This window comes from Bufo bufo, chromosome 2 (genome assembly GCF_905171765.1).
Source record: "Bufo bufo chromosome 2, aBufBuf1.1, whole genome shotgun sequence".
NCBI classification, from domain to species: Eukaryota; Metazoa; Chordata; class Amphibia; order Anura; family Bufonidae; genus Bufo; species Bufo bufo.
The window spans coordinates 549,243,955-549,258,300 of NC_053390.1; the positions used below are offsets into that span (position 1 = coordinate 549,243,955).

The 14,346-nt window shown below is 39.6% G+C and overlaps 1 protein-coding gene across 4 annotated transcripts in view; it reads right to left on the bottom strand.

Moving 5' to 3' along the window:
- HERC6 (HECT and RLD domain containing E3 ubiquitin protein ligase family member 6) overlaps positions 1-14,346 on the bottom strand; it is a 99,872-nt gene that overhangs the window by 11,735 nt on the left and 73,791 nt on the right. For all 4 annotated transcript variants that reach the window (XM_040418092.1, XM_040418090.1, XM_040418091.1 and 1 more), the window contains exons 17-18: positions 10,952-11,095; positions 4,426-4,592 (exon numbers count right to left, since the gene is read on the bottom strand). In XM_040418092.1, the coding sequence (XP_040274026.1) occupies positions 4,426-4,592; positions 10,952-11,095 (311 nt within the window). The remainder of the gene's footprint in view (positions 1-4,425; positions 4,593-10,951; positions 11,096-14,346) is intronic.

Sequence of the window (14,346 nt, forward strand, 5' to 3'; positions counted from 1 at the left end):
TGCAAAAAAGTTATAGCTAACTCATTGGCAGGGTAACAAACATGTCAAGAGATTTTTATACATTTTTGTCTTTAAAAGAAAAGTTGTCATCAACTTTATGCTGACCTCACTGAGGGCAGCATAATATAGTGACAGAAATGCTGATGTCAGCGGTGTGTCATTTATAAGCTAAAAGTAAGTGGTTGCTGAGAACCAGCATCGTAATCATTGCAGCCCAGGCCTTGAAAAGAGTCAAATCTACCTGAGAAGAGTCATGGTTATCCATAATCTCCTGCTCTCACCCACCTGCTGATAATTGGCAGTTCTCTTCTAGAGAGAAAGGGAGAAAACTAGGTAGAAGCCGGTCAGTCATCAGCAGGGAGAGCAAGAATTCATGAATAACCAGGACTCTTCTCAGGTGGCCGGGACTCTTTTCCAGGCCCAGTCTGCAATAATTGTGATGTTGGTTCTCGGCAACCTCTTACTTATAACTTATAAATGACAGACCGCTGAAATCAACTCACCTGCCACTACTTTATTCTGCTGTTAGTATGGGCAGCATAAAGGTGATGATAGGTTCCCTTTAAGTATATTTACTAACCCCTATGGATTTGGCCTATTTTGGGCCTAATTTCTTTCATTTTTTCATCACCAAATTCCATAACCTTTTTTTTCCATGGGGGCTATTTTTGTTATAGTTATAGCTTTACAATTATTAAGATTTTTATATATTTTTTTTGGGGGGGGGATTCAATTCTGGCATTTTATTTTTTTCACACCATTCATAGTACCATATGAATGACATTTTAACTTTTTTTTTATGGGCGCTACATTTAAAATTCTAGATATGTCATAACTTTTTCATTGACACACCATAGCCGTTATCAGGCTTTTTGTTTTGCAGAATACGTTTTTTCAGTTGCACCATTTTGGGGTACATAAAACATATTAATTTCATATTTATTACAATTTGTAGAGGGATAATGGGAAAAAATCTGAAGTTGCGCCATTGTTTTTTTGTTTTTGTTTTAACCCCTTCAAGGCCCTGCCATTTTTCACCTTAAGGACCAGGCCATTTTTTGCAAATGTGACATGTGTCACTTTATGTGGTGACAACTTTAAAACCCTTTTACTTATCCAAGCCATTCTTAGATTGTTTTCTCGTCACATATTGTACTTCATGATAGTGGTAAATTTGAGTCAAAATATTTCATCATTATTTATAAAAAAAAATACCAAATTTTCCAAAAATGTGGAAAAATTCGCAATTTTCAAAATTTCTATTTCTCTGCTTTTAAAACAGATAGTGATATCTCCTTAAATAGTTATTACTTTACATTTCCCATATGTCTACTTTATGTTTGGATCATTTTGTAAATTACATTTTCTTTTTTTGGGACGTTAGAAGGCTTAGAAGTTTAGAAGCAAATCCAATTTAAAAGGACCAGTTCAGGTCTGAAGTCACTTTGTGGGGATACATAATAGAAACCACCCATAAATGGCCCCATTTTAGAAACTACACCCCTCAAGGTATTCAAAACTGATTTTACAAACTTTGTTAACCCTTTAGGTGTTTCACAAGACTTAAAGGGCTTCTGTCACCCCCAAAACACATTTTTTTTTTGGGCTTGTTAAAATCCGTCACCAAAAGAGAAGACGTCATCGGCGCAGGCGCTCTGAGGGAGTGCTGAGGAGGCGAGCCTCCTTCTCTCAGAGCGCCTGCGCCGAATGAAGACAGGTGCGGGATTTGAAAGGATGACAGGGCCAGCCAGAGGAGGAGAGCGCTCGCTGGCCCTGTCAATCAACAGGAGGCGGGGGAGGTTTTTTGCGGCGGCTACCAGCAAGTAGACGCCCTACTTGCTGGTAGTGAAGTGATTTGCATATTTTAAAAGATCGTTTTTTAAGGAAAAGAAGCCACAGACAAAGGTAAGATCCCTATATAGGGAATAGTAGTTAAATAAGGATTTTAACAAGCCCAAAAAAAAAAAGTGTTTTGGGGGTGACAGAAGCCCTTTAAATGAAAATGGAGATGAAATTTCAGAATTTCACTTTTTTGGCAGATTTTCCATTTTAATCCATTTTTTCCGCTAACAAAGCAAGGGTTAACAGCCAAACAAAAATCAATATTTATTACCCTGATTCTGTAGTTTACAGAAACACCCCATATGTGGTCGTAAACTGCTGTACGGGCACACGGCAGGGCGCAGAAGGAAAGGAACGCCATATGCCTTTTGGAAGGCAGATTTCAATGGGATAATTTTAACTTGCCATGTCACATTTGAAGACCCCATGATGCACCCCTAGAGTAGAAACTCCAAAAACGTGACCCCATTTTGGAAACTACGGAATAAGGTGGCAGTTTTGTTGGTACTATTTTAGGGTACATATGATTTTTGGTTGGTCTATATTACACTTTTTGTGAGGCAAGGTAACAAAAAATAGCTGTTTTGGCACCGTTTTCATTTTTTGTTATTTACAATGTTCATCTGACAGGTTAGATCATGTGGTATTTTTATAGAGCAGGTTGTTGTGGACCCGACAATAGCAAATATGACAACTTCTTTTGGTTGTTTGTTTCAGTTTTACATAATAAAGCATTTTGTAAAATATTATTTTTTAGTGTCTCCATATTCTGAAAGCCATATATATATTTTTTTTTTCTGGGCGACTGTCTTATGAAGGGGCTAATTTTTTTCGGTATAAGATAGTGGTTTGATTGGTACTATTTTAGGGTGCATATGACTTTTTTATCGCTTGGTATTGCACTTTTCGTGATGTAAGGTGACAAAAAATGGCTTCTTTGACACCTTTTTTTATTTTTATTTTTTTACAGTGTTCACCTGAGGGGTTAGTTCATGTGATATTTTTATACAGCAGGTTCTTACGGCCTTGGCGATACCTAATATGTATACTTTTTTACATTTATTTAAGTTTTACACAATAACAGCATTTTTTAAACAAAAAAAATCATGTTTTAGTGTCTCCATATTCTGAGAGCCATAGGTTTTTTATTTTTTGCCCGATTGTTTTATGTAGGGTTGCTCATTTTTTGTGGTATGAGGTAACGGTTTGAGTGGTACTATTTTGGGTGGCATACACCTTTTTGATCGCTTGGTGTTGCACTTTTTGTGATGTAAGGTGACAAAAAATTATTGTTTTAGCACAGTTTTTATTTTATTTTTTCTACGGCGTTCAGGTAAGGGGGTGGATCATGTGATATTTTTGTAGAGCCAATTTTTTTTTTACTTGAAACTTTATTTTTTTTATTATGAAAAACACTTTTTTTTATTTTTGTCCCACTCTGGGACTTCAACTTCTGGGGTCTGATCCCTTCTGCAATGCATTACAATACAACCTGTATTGTAATGCATTGACTGTGAGACCCAGCCCAAGGGGCTGGATCTCACAGACTTCCGTAGTAGGCAAGCTCCGATGCCTATGGAAGGCATTGGGCTTGCCTTCTCTGCCATCAGGTCCACATCACTGCAGCGCGGGGACCCGATGGGGAAGCGGAGGGCAAACAGGGGGTTAAAATGCCGGGTCCTTAAGGGGTTAATGCCATTTACCTTGTGGTATAGATAACATTTTTAAAGTAGATTAAATGAGTTGTTAAAAATGCAGCAATCCAATATATTTATTTACTTTTTTTCACAATATAATAGTATGATGGTACGCAGGGGTGGGAAGGGGTTAAAAGGTGCCACCCGTTTAGGTGTTAAAGGGTTTGTCCCATATTTCTGTTTTCACAGCGAAATAGGAGTAAGCCTGACCCCCTGGGGATCAGAATTATCTCCCATTTCCAGCTATTGCTGTGGCACATCAGCTGTTAGTTGCAGTTAACTTTCAGGGGTGACTGCATGGACACAGTTCCTGATCCTGCACCATTATTGTGCTGTGAAATGGCACGTGTATGGCACAGTGCACATTAACCCTTCCCAACATCCGCCATACATATATATCCGGTGGAAGCCAGTTCTGCAAAGATGGCGCCCGCTCTGGAGCTTAGCACATGCCATAGCAGGCAGGTGACCGCTGTTTTATACAGCAGACAAAGGTAAAATTACAGTAAAAAGAATAATGGTAAAATTACAATACAGTGCTATACAGAATAAGGTTATATTATAATTTCATCTTATTTATCCCACAAGGCAAACTCTGAGAAAAATAAAGTGCAACACCAGAATTGTTGCTTTTTGGACATTCCCTCTCATTAAAAATTTTAATAACAAATGACCAAAATGTCATATGTACCTCAAAAACAACACCAATGAAAACTAAAGGTTTGCCGTTTTTTGCCAAATGTTTTAGATTTCCAGCAAAAAACCATGACATGTACAGTCAGTCAGAAGTATGTAGTGAGTGGTGACTGCCAGGGCTTTTTATATATTTTAACTCCTCCTACAGGTAAAGCAAACGTTGTGTATAGAGATAGTTACCATGACTTACCTTCCCATGGTAGGTTGTAGCTCCTTTAAGTCCTCTAGAGTAATTTTTTTACCCAGAAGTTTTTTAAACAAAGCCAATGGGAATGGCAGATAAATAACAGTCTGGTTAAAAATTGCCAGCCCGCACATAATGCCATAGAGATAATACAGTTTTTTGTCCGCTAATGGCTGAAATATATAAAAAAAAGAATTTAATAGAAACAGAAAAATTATCTTATAACTTTTTTTCTTTTATTAGTTAGAAGCAATGTTCCCCATGGTTTTAAAGGGGGTTGTCTGGTATTAGAGAAACCTGCCTGCTTTCTTCTAAAAACAGCGGCACCTGTGTCCACAGGATGTGTGTGATATTACAGCTGTGGCCTGTTCACTTAAAGGGGTTGTGCAGACCATATACAGGTGAAACTCCAAAAATTAGAATATCGTGCAAAAGTCCATTTATTTCAGTAATGCAAATTAAAAGGAATTGCATTAATGCAGCTTAAAATTTTAATTTTTGTGAAAAGGTTCAATATTCTAGGCTCAAAGTGTCACACTCTAGTCAGCTAATTAATCCATACCCCCTGAGCAAAGGGTACCTCAAAATTGTGATTTTGGGGTTTTATAAGCGGTAAGCCATAATCATCCAAATTATAACAAATAAAGGCTTGAAATATCTCGCTTTGCATGTAATGAGTCTATCTCATACATTAGTTTCACCTTATAAATTGCATTACTGAAATAAATAAACTTTGCACAATATTCAAATTTTTCGAGTTTCACCTGTATATTGATGACCTATCATCAGGATAGGTCATCAATATCTGAACGGCGGGTATCCGACACCCGTCGTCTTCTCTGGAGCAGTGGCGTAGTGCAATTACAAGCACTCGCTCCATTCAAGTGAATAGAGCCAGTACTTGTCATTACACTGCACTGCCAAAATTTCCAAAAAGACAAGCAGTGTAATGTAGAGGAGGCGGAACTCACATGGAGCGCCACCTCCTCTTCAAACAGCTGATCAGCTGCGGTTTCAGAAGTCGGACCACCATCAATAAAAATATATGTCCAGCAAAACCTCTTTAACCACTTCATTACCGGAGTGTTTATCCACTTCCTTACAGGCCAGTTTTTCAGTGGTAGCAATGCGTCTATCGAACTGCAAATAACTTATTAATTTCTGAACCAGCCTACATGTATTTGGTATTATTTTTCTCGGGACACCTTAGACCTTTCTTTTGTGCCATTAGATGATGGATATAATATTTTTTTTAAAATAATAAATTAAGGAAAAACTGTAAAAATTATGAAAAAAATATATTTTTCCTTTCTTAGCAATTTTTTCTCTAACTATTACAAAAGGTTTCAAGACAAAACATTTTGTGATCCTAAACACTGAGGATTACACACGGTAATGTAAGAGACAACTTAATGATGAAACTACATATAGAAAACTTAGACGGGATCCCACTGAGGACTACTTTAAACAGCTCACAGAATACTGTAAAAATACAGATGCAGGCTTTCTTTTAGAAGAAGAGGCTAGATTCATTACAGACACACAAAAACGGGTACCAGTATTTTACTGCATCCCCAAAATACATAAGGATTTAAATATGCCACCGGGAAGACGCATTGTATCGGGTATAGAGTCTATTTCTTCTAACTTGTTCTAGGTACCTTAGATGTAAGTTCACTATACACAATAATAGACCATACATTAGGTCTGGAAGCCCTCCATAAACAACTGATTACAAACAGTGCATTAAAAGAGGACCAGATCTCCTTCTTGATTGAAGGAGTGAGATATACAGGGTGGGCCATTTATATGGATACACCTTAATAAAATGGGAATGGTTGGTGATATTAACTTCCTGTTTGTGGCACATTAGTATATGTGAGGGGGAAACTTTTCAAGATGGGTGGTGACCATGGCGGCCATTTTGAAGTCGGCCATTTTGAATCCAACTTTTGTTTTTTCAATAGGAAGAGGGTTATTTGACACATCAAACTTATTGGGAATTTCACAAGAAAAACAATGGTGTGCTTGGTTTTAACGTAACTTTATTCTCTCATGAGTTATTTACAAGTTTCTGACCACTTACAAAATGTGTTCAATGTGCTGCCCATTGTGTTGGATTGTCAATGCAACCCTCTTCTCCCACTCTTCACACACTGATAGCAACACCGCAGGAGAAATGCTAGCACAGGCTTCCAGTATCCGTAGTTTCAGCTGCTGCACATCTCGTATCATCTGAAGGCAATCGTCTATGCTGTGAAGATACGAGATGTGCAGCACCTGAAACTACGGATACTTGAAGCCTGTGCTAGCATTTCTCCTGCGGTGTTGCTATCAGTGTGTGAAGAGTGGGAGAAGAGGGTTGCATTGACAATCCAACACAATGGGCAGCACATTGAACACATTTTATAAGTGGTCAGAAACTTGTAAATAACTCATGAAAGAATAAAATTACGTTAAAACCAAGCACACCATTGTTTTTCTTGTGAAATTCCCAATAAGTTTGATGTGTCAAATGACCCTCTTCCTATTGAAAAAACAAAAGTTGGATTCAAAATGGCCGACTTCAAAATGGCCGCCATGGTCACCACCCATCTTGAAAAGTTTCCCCCCTCACATATACTAATGTGCCACAAACAGGAAGTTAATATCACCAACCATTCCCATTTTATTAAGGTGTACCCATATAAATGGCCCACCCTGTATATTGACCCACAATTTATATGTTTTTGATAGGGAGTATTATGTGCAACAAAAATGGACGGCCATGGGCACCAGATTAGACCCCAGCTATGATAACCTCTTTATAGCGCAATGGGAGACAGACATCATTCAATCTAGGCTGGGGGCGGATCTGGTGCTGTGACGTCGATACATAGACGACATTATATTTATCTGGCAGGATACGGCGGAATCTTTCAATATTTTTTTACAAGATATTAATATCAACGATAGAAATCTTAGATTTACCTCTGATATAAGTAAAACAAACATACAGTTTCTAGATTTAAATATCATGATAGATGATCATAGACTTATGTGCAGTACTCACCTCAAGCCAGTAACTAAAAATAGTTTAATTCGCTTTTCCAGTTGCTATCTATTTAGAAGACTCAAGCGCAATTGTACTGATGAGCAACAGTTTGAGAGAGAAGCCAATGACCTTAAACAACAATTTCTGATAAGGACTATCCTGAACATTTATTAGAAGACTCAATGAATAAGGTGAGGGTTATGAATAGGGAGGAGTTTTTTACCCCTAAGCAGAAAGGCAAATTGGATGAAACTTTTAGGATAATTCTGCCATTCCACTCTCAATATAGAGTAGTAGAGAGGATCATTAAAAGGTATTGGCATCACCTACTCAATGATAAAACCATTGGACCAGAACAGACAAATACCCCACAAATTACATACACTAAGGTCCCTAATCTGGGTCTAAAAGTAGCTCCGTCGGTTAGGAATGAGAGAATTACTAATAGACAGAATTGGCTGACGTTGTAAGGGTTCCACACGTGTGGACGATGTTCAAATTGTAGGATCACTTCTTTCCCAAAAATAACAATGAAAGTGTACTCTACACAAAATACATTCAGTTTAGATATTAAAGGGTTTCTATCACTTCGTATGACATATTTAGGTGTCAGACACTAGCGATCCGCTAGTGTCTGCTCTGCCCAACCATCCTAATATGATAGGTTTTGGGGCAGCCGTTTTGCTAAAATAACAACTTATATCTATATGCTAATGAGCCTCTAGGTGCTATGGGGGCGTCATTAGCACCTAGAGGCTCCGTCTACCTTCATAAACTGTCGCCGCCCAGCGCGTCCCTCCAGCCCGCCCATCTCCTGCTGAATGCGATCCTCTCCGTGCGCGTCTCTGTTCTGCGCATGCGCAATGAATGTCTGACCGCTTCCCTGCTCAGACATCTCCACTGCGCCTGCGCCGATGACATCATAGTGCTCCGAGGAACAGGCGCAGTGGAGATGTCTGAGCAGGGAAGCGGTCAGACATTCATTGCGCATGCGCAGAACAGAGACGCGCATGGAGAGGATCTCATTCAGCAGGAGATGGGCGGGCTGGAGGGACGCGCTGGTCGGCGACAGTTTATGAAGGTAGACGGAGCCTCTAGGTGCTAATGACGCCCCCATAGCACCTAGAGGCTCATTAGCATATAGATATAAGTTGTTATTTTAGCAAAACGGCTGCCCCAAAACCTATCATATTAGGATGGTTGGGCAGAGCAGACACTAGCGGATCGCTAGTGTCTGACACCTAAATATGTCATACGAAGTGATAGAAACCCTTTAAGGAAGGTTTAACCTGCGACTCCACGGATGTTATATATTTCCTACAATGCCCTTGTCAGAAACAATATGTACGGAGTCCAGTGGGACTTGGAAACTGAAGCCTACAGAGGCTCTGTGTGGTCACAGCCAGGAGGGCTGAGGGGCCACGAGGCTAAGGAAAGCCAGATCTAATACCCTGTTTTGTGGACTGCGCTCTATAGGTGAGGTAGAGACTACCTCTGTATTAGCTAGGGCCTGGATGGGCAGGTGTTTATTTTGTTTATGTTTTTGTTTTGTGCAGGTGCTGAAGAGCCAAAAAAAAACACTATTTGGACTTGAACCCCGTTGTCAGAGGAGAAGTCTGTGATTGCGCCCCCTGTAAGAGAGTGATCCCTTACACCGTACTATTGTACTCTGAAAATAAGCACTATTTATGTAATTTATCTGCTGGCTGGGCCCGCCACAAGACTTCAAAAGACTGGAGAGCATTTTGGATTTTGTTATTTACCTAAGGTATTCATCTTGGGGAAATTTTGGACATTGAAATTTTTTTTTTTTGCGTTTATATATTTACGCAGAAAAAAAATCCTGCTATACAAAATATGGCTAAAACAAATAGCTAGATTTTTAAAATAAACAAATGTGTGTATGTTTGTATATTTTACACATACAAATTCCACTAATAATAATAAATAAATATTTTTTATTTAATTTTTTATAAACGAAAAGGGGCGGGATATTTGTATGGGTGTGTACATAGTCTAATTACTATTGCTTATACTAGTAACTATTGCTATATCTTTTAAATCTTTTATTTTTTAGTAATTTTTTTAACCGTTAGGATACTGAAGGTTTTTTCGTTTATGCGTTTTCATTTTTCTTCCCTATTTACCTTGAGCCATAACTTTTTTTATATTTCCGGTCACATAGCTGTATGAGGGCTTATTTTTTTGCAGGACAATTTGTACTTTCTAATGCCACCATTAATTATGGCATAAAATGTAGTGGGAAGCGGTAAAAAAAAATCCAAATAGGATGGAATTGGGAAAAAAACGCAATTCCTCCACCGTTTTACGGGTTTTGTTCCCACAGAGTTTTGTTTATGGCAAAACTGACCCATGCCCTTCATTCTATGGGTAAGTACGATTACAACGATACCCCATATGTATAGGTTATTTATGTATAAATAGTGTAAAAATAAATGTAAACCATATTCTGACCCCCATAACTTTTTTATACTTATGTCTACTGAGCTGTTTAGGGGCTCATTTTTTGCAGGACAATCTTTTGTTTTTATTGATACCATTTTGAAGTGTGCGTGTCTTTTTGATCACATTTTATTCCATTTTTTGGGGTACGAGAAGCAATGAAAAAATTGTAAAATCAGCCATTTTTACACTTTTTTCCGTTACGCCATTCGCCGTATTGGAATTTTTTTAGTATTTTAATAGTATGGCGTTTCAGTTGCGATGATACCCATGATGTTTTTATTTATTGTTATTTTTTTTTTTTTTATTATTATACGGAAACTTTTTATATATTGAGTTAAACTTTTATATATATTTTTTTTTTGTGATGATTTTGAAGCTCATATATGAGCCTATAAATAATGTTTTTTTTATTTTGTTCTATCAGGGATTTTTAAATTAGATATACACTAGAAATTGCTAATTTCTTATCCCGGACTTAGTGTTCAGCGCAACTACCGATGCACACATTGGCTGCACGGGGCATCGGTAGGTAGGTTTTTGCACATTTAATTACTACGATCAGCATTATTGCTAGACATGGTAATTAGCTGCAAATCTCTGCTGTTTGAAACTGCTGTTTGCACGAGCAAGCGGGCACCATGTTTACACATCGCTGGTAGCGAACGGGTTAATTTTTTTACAAGAGTGTATTACAGTCAGACTGCTCCAGCTGGCTTCCGGATTTCTCCCTGTGACCGCAGCTGTCTAATGACAGTGCAGTCACAGCAATCTGCGACAGCACGGGCCGCCGGCAGATCACTATGTAACCCGACGCTTTTATACATCGGGTAACAGATAAGAGCCTACTGCATCGACGTAGAAAGTCGTGCGGCGGTAGGAAAGTGGTTAAATGCAATACCAGACAGAACCCATGGACCAGTGTGGCGCTGTTTCTGACCAAAGTAATTGACAAAAGTGTGATAAGTATCCATGAATAATAACATTGCAATTAAAATTTACTAGGTGTAAAAAAAAACTAAAAAAAAAACTTACATGACTCGGAAACCACACTGGTAGTAGTGGATCAGTACAAGTGAACAGACCATAGTCAGGCTGTACCATCTTTTCAGCCACTAAAAGGAAGAACTCTGCCATGTTTGCTAGGGGATCAGTTGTAGGTTCACCGTGAAATTCCACCTTGGGGCGAATGTAGATATGATAACATTTTGTTAATGTGTACTAAAAGAACTTTAGGTTTTCTTTTGAAATTCTTTTTATTAAAATTTTTATAAACAAACAAATAGAACAGAAATTGCTTTCTAAGTCGCGTGGAAGATATGAAGAAATAAACATAAAATTTTTCACAATGTCAAAAGAGAAACATATTATAAGCGATTTGTATAACAGCTTGTATTGTGAAGAAACGATTGTAACCAAGAAGTATTGATTATCAGTAAACAGGTTATATACTATTTTTATAGAACTTTAGGTTTTCTGTGTTCTGTTATACCCCTGTCCAACCTACTGTATATTCCACATAAAATATAACCCTGACACATCCAGAGAGAACAGATTCTTACCTTTAGAGATGGAATACTTATGTACTCATATGCTGGATGTACAAATCAGCTAATTACTTTTAGCTCTTCACATACTGAATTGCTATACTACTATGCAGTGTAGAGTTGGTGCTCAGTTCAAACAACGTTATTTACAGTCCGCAGGAAAAAAAAATCATATTTTGATACCTCTGGATGCCTGGATAGGTCATCAGTAAGGAGCACAACTGATTGATGGGGTCCAACACCCGGGACCCCCGCCGATCAGCTGTTTGGGAAGGTACCAGTGATCCGGTGAGCGTCGAGGCTTCTCCGTTCTTAACAAGTACAGCGCCGTACATTGTACAGCAGCTGTGCTAGGTATCGTGCTCAGCCCCATTCACTTTAATGGGGCTGAGCTGCGCCTATTCTATGTAACCGATGAACGTGTTGTCACATGGCCTAGGAAAAGCTGGAGAAGGCTGTGGCACTACTGCAAGTGCTGGTGCCTTCTCAAACAGCTGATCGTCGGGGGTCCCTTGTGTCAGACCCCCACCAATCAGATCGTGACAACCTATCCTGAGCATACTGTAGATCATCAATATCAAAATCTCGGAAAATGACTTTTTTCTATTGTAATCATTTTTATTTTAATTAAAGGAAATGCATGGAATAGTGATTAGAACAGAACTCCTAAGCTCTGCAACATAATGAGGAGGACTCATAAGTGCTTCACTGCAGGGAACTTTTGCAAAGTTACTGCACAGGAATTCAAGTGAGTAGAAAGGTAAAAATAACATATTTGAATCATTGGAACAGATTTACTAATCCTGTCTAATTTTTAGACAATGTAAACTTAAACTAGACGGTCTAAAAAGTGCCAAATTGGTCCGTGGACTGATGCTGGATGATAAATTTGGCTTATGTTTGGACTGTCTAGTCTGTTTATACCACTAGACTGTCTAGTCTATTAGTTGGTTTACTTTACTCCACAATTTTGGCGGATTTGTTTTGGCTATGTTGTTGCAACTTCTTTTCTGGCAGGCTATGCCCTTTACCCTGTAGTTCAGGCCCCTTGTTGGGTGCTGAACCCCCAGCGGAGCTGCACTCACCATGCATGAAGGGCCTGTCAGTGTTTAAGTACTGTGTGTTAGGCCTCTTGCAAACAAACGTATTTTCTTTCCGTGTCCGCTCCGATTTTTTTGCGGACCGTATGTGGAAGCATTCACTTCAATGGGTCTGCAAAAAAAACGGAAGGTACTCCGCGTGCATTCCGTTTCCGTATGTCTGTATTTCCAGTCCGCAAAAAAATAGAACATGTCCTATTATTGTCCGCATTACGGACAAGGATAGTACTGTTCTATGAAGGGCCAGCTGTTTTGTTCCGCAAAATACGGAAGGCACGCGGATGTCATCCGTATTTTTTGCAGATCCGTTTTTTGCGGACCGCAAAATACATACGGTCGTGTGGAAGAGGCCTTAGTCAGTAGGTACCACTGGTGCCTGAGCATACCAAATTACAGTTTGGCCCATTGTGAGAATCTCCACATCCTAAGGGCTCGTTCACACGAACGCGTGATGCCCATTGCCGTATTGCAGACCGCATTTGCGGATCCGCAATACATGAGCACAGTTCCGTGGCCATTCTGCATCACGGATGCGAACCCATTCATTTCAATGGGTCCGCAAATCTGGAGATGCGGAACGGAAGGACGGAATGGAACACTATGGAAGCTCTACGGAGTGCTTTCTGGGGTTCCGTTCCGTGCTTCCGCACCGCAAAAAGATAGAACTTGCTCTATCTTTTTGCGAAACGGAAGAATCGCGGACCCATTCAAGTGAATGGGTCTGCGATCCCCATGCGCCTGCCCCGCGGACAGTGCCTGTGCATTGCGGATCGCAATTTGCGGTCCACAGCACGGGCACGGGCTTCATACGTTCTTGTGAACAAGCCCGAAGGTGGATTTTGTGGAAGCGTACTGTAAGCCTGGAAGCTTGTGTGTATAAGTCAGCTAGAGAAGTACAGCATTACAAAAAGTACTCCCAAGACACAACTGCCTGTTAACTCAGATTGCAGCTGTGAGAACTGTAAATTCTTTGGAGATCATACTTGTGAAACATCTGCTAGTTCATGCATGCTGAACCTGTGATTAATGTACCTGAACTTGAATCTTCAGTAAATAATCATTTGCTGTTAACTTAGACTCATGAGTTCTTCACTACATTTGCACCGCAAGGTGCTGGCGTTACGACAATCAGGACCCTGCCTTGCACCGTAAAACCTTCAATATCTAGGGCACCTCAACCATTAGGCAGGAGGACCTGAGAACCAGAGTGTGCCCTGAAGGGAAGAACTGGTGCGCCCCTTCCCGTCACTGCACGCCAGCCCAGGGAGCTTCAAAAAGCCGTGAGTACAACTACTACACCTATCTGGTCACACATAGTCATGCGCACACCTGTGGCCCAGTCGATGCACAAGCTGAAGTCATATTACAGTGCCATACCACAACCTGTGTACCAGCCCCATAACAAAAAAGTGGATTGTAAAGGAAGCAGCATGATATCAGTACAAGCACTGGTTTGAAACTAGAATGAGTCCAAATCATTCAAGTGGTTGTCTTTGCACTTGGTGTGAGGACTGTTGAAATGTAACCTATAGAAGAATATTGACTGCTTTACATTGCTGTGGTTGTCCCTGGTAACTGAATATTGCTTCTAGAGACTGGTCACATATAGAAGAGACAGAATACTCTATTTGTTGTATCATACTGTTATTCAGTAAAGAAGTGAAGATTGCACTACCTCCCCTAGTGTTGTTGTCACCATCCACCTGCAACACTATAGGTGTGTTGGAAAAAAAATGTCAGTGTCAGTATCTTATTGAAGGGGGTGTGCCACCTGGGACCCTGG